The 4548-nt window shown below is 43.5% G+C and overlaps 1 protein-coding gene across 1 annotated transcript; it reads right to left on the minus strand.

Annotated features, from left to right (window-relative positions):
- Positions 1–1513: 1513 nt before the first annotated feature.
- Positions 1514–3446, minus strand: LOC130120012 (osteocalcin-like). The gene is made up of 4 exons (XM_056288625.1): positions 3293–3446; positions 2798–2848; positions 2332–2416; positions 1514–1966 (listed from the first exon to the last, which is right to left on the minus strand). The coding sequence occupies exons 1-4, from the start codon at positions 3348–3350 to the stop codon at positions 1912–1914; spliced, it is 249 nt and encodes an 82-aa protein (XP_056144600.1). The 5' UTR covers positions 3351–3446; the 3' UTR covers positions 1514–1911.
- Positions 3447–4548: the final 1102 nt, after the last annotated feature.

The following is a 4548-nucleotide window of genomic DNA, read 5'->3' on the forward strand; positions in this document are numbered from 1 at the left end:
GAGGTACCCCTGTGGATAAGCCGTGCAGTTTGGACACTTCCCCTCTCCAAGGTACTCTAAAAGATCCCCCCGAGAGGTCGGACCTAAACCAGTGGAGGGAAGATCCTGGAATACCAAGCTCAGTGAGTGTGGAGAGGAGGATCTGGTGGTTAACTGTGTCAAAGTCAGCTGACAGATCTAGCAGCAGTAAAGCTAAGGACTGACCGGCATTTCTAGCCAAACGCAGTGATTCTATTACTAACAGGAGCGCAGTCTCAGTAGAGTGATCCCGCTTAAAGCCAGACTGATTCGGATCATACAGACTGTCCTCAGAAAGGAATTCAGAGACTTGGTTAAAGACTGTACTCTCAAGTATTTTTGAAAGAAAGGGTAAGAGTGAAACCGGTCTGTAGTTTTCAACCTGAGCTGGGTTGAGTGTAGGTTTTTTGAGCAGCAGGGTGACCCGCGCTTGCTTAAATGCGGTGGGGAGTACACCCGTGGTAAGCAGGAGTTGATGATGTGTGTGACTGCGGGGTTAAGTGCAGGGGAAATGGTCTGTAGGAGGTTGGATGGTATCGGGTCCAGCGGATAGATAGTGGGACAGGAATCCAGCAGAAGCTTGGAGACTTCCTCCCCAATAAAGTGGGAGAATGAGGTGAGTGAGGCACTGTTAGCTGGCAGCGGCAGATAGGGTTGGTCAGGCTCAGAGAACTGGTTACTGATGGCAGAAGCCTTATCAGTAAAGTACCAAGCGAACATGTCAGGAGTGAGCAGAGTGGAGGTCGGAGGAGGAGGCGGATTGAGGAGTGATTTGAAAGCAAAAAGCATTGGCATATGAAACCAATCACTGTTTTTGGTCGTTATGCCACTGTATTGTTTATAAGGGTGGGGATACCTGCAGTCAGTTGAGACTGAAGAGGTCACTTGGATGAGTGATGAAACGTTTCTCTCCAACAGGTCCTGATGAACTGATTCAACTTTCTGTGATTGAATGAGTTCAGTTAGGCTAAGGACTCCAGCAGGGATGGGCAACATGATCCAGAAAGGGCCGGTGTGGGCGCAGGTCTTTGTTCCAACCAAGAAGTTACACACCTGAATCTATTAGTCAACCAATAGTCTTTGCTGAGGACCTTGATTTGTAGGTTTGTACTGCCATTATATTATCTGATGTGTTGCAATGGCATCCACATGCAATGCATTTCTCTATAAGACAATTATAAGGATGAATCGAATTTGATATTTTGGGAATGGAGTTGCATTTTTTTTTAATGTTAAGGGGTTTTTTTTTCAGTCATATTTTATACTTACAAGAGTATCTTCTGTGTTTTATGCTCGTGCACGCTTGGAGACCAACAAAAAAGTATCCTTCTACCTACCTACCTACCTATCGATCCATCCATCTACCTTTAATGTAGCATCCAGTTGTGTCAATTAATGCATTGAAAATGATGAACCTGATGGGTGTGTGTATGTCTGATATTTTACCAAAAGGTTCAGTCTATATCATGGCCATGCCCGATGAAAAAACACAAGATCATTTTATTAATCTTTATTTGATATCACACTACACTACAGAATGATAGAAATTGTAGAGGAGTCAACACTGTGAATTATACAAGATGGAAAATCAAACTGACAATGTTTGTTCTCTTCTCCCCTTTCGTCCACTTTCTCCCCCTCTGCTCTTCTGGGTCCATATTGCATTTCTTCCATTCCCACTCCTCATCTTTCATATTTTTCTTTTATTCAAAAACCTTTAGATATCGCAAAAACTGTTATGAAAAGTTGATTCTCATAAGGAAAGTTTCAAAGAAACCGTTGAACAATGACAATGAAAGGACATTCATCTCATGGCAACAGGTCATGGTGGCTTAATGTCTAGTAGGGGATCGGTCCATAGTGGGCATTGTAGGCAGCGATGATTCCACTTGTCTACGTCGTGTGCGTACAAGGCCCGTCCCTCTCAAACGGACAACCCATCTTCTGTCTGAGAAGAGAGAGGCAGAGAGAGAGAGAGAGAGAGAGAGAGAGAGAGAGAGAGAGAGAGAGAAAGGGAAAGAGAATGACATCCCAAATTATATTTCCAGTAATAAATGCCAACAGTCTCCACATCATCTCGTACATATTTTTTTTCACAAGCCACAGTATTTGAAAATATGATCAGAACAAAGATTTTGGTTGCAATCTTCCACCTACAGTAATAGCACAGGACATCACAATGTAAGTTATGACCCTCACAGGTAGGCTGTTGTACACAATGCGTACACAAAATGTCAATCCACTGTTACCTACCGGCCATGTGAGAGCAGAAAACTGTGTTTAATGGTGCATGTTACCAGTAAAAATGGCTACCTTGCCCGCTCGCCAAAAGGCAATTCGTCGATAACTCTCTTCTGTCTCACCACAGCAGCAGCCTGGTCCCTCTCCACAAACACACCTGCACATTATGTTTATTTACATTCAGTTGGCTCTGCTTAACATGCATGTCTAACAATCTGTGCATTTTAATGTGCATAATGCATCTATTAGGGATTCTTGATCAAAAGATCAAGAAATGAAAGGTTTTTTTTTGTTTTTTTGGCCAAGAGACCCTTAATCTGAAGAGGATTTAGCTGTTTTATTATCATTTTAGGATATCCATACTTTCCAAAATTTGTCTTGTTCTATGGTAAATTAGTTGCACACCTGTTCTGCTTTACAAATAGTCCTTTTATGATTAATGACGACTATGGAAACTGTCACTGATTATTTTCAACACGTTAACAGAAATGCAATTTGTTAGTTGAATCAAAGTCATGCCAATGTGTTTCAGTCTTACCCTCCTGAGCGGGATTGTCACTGGCAGGCTGGGAGCCAGCAGAGGTAGCATCTGCAGAACAGAGGAAAAGAAAATATGAAGCATAAGAAATGCTTTCATTGTTCAATCTGTGTGTGGTTCAACTTTCTGTGATTCTCTTACCTGGATTATTGAGCATGCATAAAGACATGTAGGGTTGCCTTGTTTAGATAAAAACATGCAAATTAATGTGGTAAATGTGCCCTTTTCGTGGTTTACCTGCTCCATTTTGGATGTTAAATATGTAATTTCCCCCCCTCCCTCGTCCCTCCGGCCCAGTGGTATTCGGTTGTGCCATGGAGGTCCAGCTGATTTCACTGATTAGCCCCCGTCTGGTGGTTATTTTAATCAATGAAAACATCTGGTGTAGAGTCAGGTTAGAAAGAAAGCCTGCATGCACATGAACCTCCATGGCACATAACTGACTACCACTCCTCTAGCCTCTGACCTGTACATGTGTAAAACTGCAGGTCTTACCTGAAGACAGACATACGACTGCCAAGGAGCAGAGAGCAAGGATGGCCAAGAGCTTCATCTTTCCGCTTCTTTTCTTCACCGTCTGGAGCGCCGGGCAACAAGTACAGCGTTTCACTCCCGTCTTACTTTAGTACACATGTACATAAACACGTTCTCTGTTTATAGATGTGGCCCTCACTACGGCTTGAGTATGTGATTGGTTGGGGAATCATGTATCATACACCCACACAGATGCGGAAATACACACCTCCATAAAAAAAAAAATCATGTGTCAATATGTGAGGAATAGGGTGAATGGGGACTCAGATGCACATTTTGTATATTTTTGCACAAATGAGCACACACACACACACACACACACTTATACAGATATAAGTGTGTGTGTGCACATACATACATAGACAAACACACACTTATACAGATATTGTCACAAAGGGTGCAGGAATTGAGGACCCAAATGCAGACACGCTAACAGGCGAAATAAAAGTTTTAGTGGTAGGAAACATGAGGGTATCAGCATCACACCAGGGACACACGACGGTTACAACAAACTAAACAGCCAAACTCATCTACGAAAGCACAGCAAACCCACAGAAAACCTCACAGCAGACTGGTGAACTCTCCACACGTGTCCTGGTGCTCCTACTCTCTCACACACACACACACATACACACACACACACATGAAGGGACCTCGCCACAAGTGCCTAGCCTCCCACAAGATGAAACTCAGGCCGCTGAGGAAAAAACCTAACCAAATAGGTCAACAACAAAAAACAAGCTAAATAAGAGCCAACACAGTTAGTAATCAAATAAACTAAAGCAAACAAAAGAAACTAAGGCAAAACAGCAGCAGGTGAACCACCTCTAGCAGGGGACCTTGACACCCGGAAATACTCCTGATAACCAGCACAACAGTGGCAGCAAACACTAGGGGTTCCACGCTAGAAGTTCAGGGACTGCATCACCAACTACCAGACACATCAGAGGCCGAGGAAGAGAGGAGGCAAAAAAAAAAAAAGGACTGCACAGGTGGTCACAGGTGGCTTAGATAACCTGGCCCTGATGAGGAAATTGGCTGAGAGAGGAGTCAGGCCTGGAGCTGCATTCAGAACCACTCAACCTACCAGTGAACCATTCCCTACCACAGTCGTAAGGATAAACTGGCTGGGATGCCAAGGAGCTCAGTCTTAGATAGGTTAAGCTGAAGGTGGCATTCTTTCATCCATGCAGAGATATCAGCAAGTCATGACGATA

Source organism: Lampris incognitus, chromosome 10 (assembly GCF_029633865.1).
Source record: "Lampris incognitus isolate fLamInc1 chromosome 10, fLamInc1.hap2, whole genome shotgun sequence".
In the NCBI taxonomy this organism is placed as follows: Eukaryota; Metazoa; Chordata; class Actinopteri; order Lampriformes; family Lampridae; genus Lampris; species Lampris incognitus.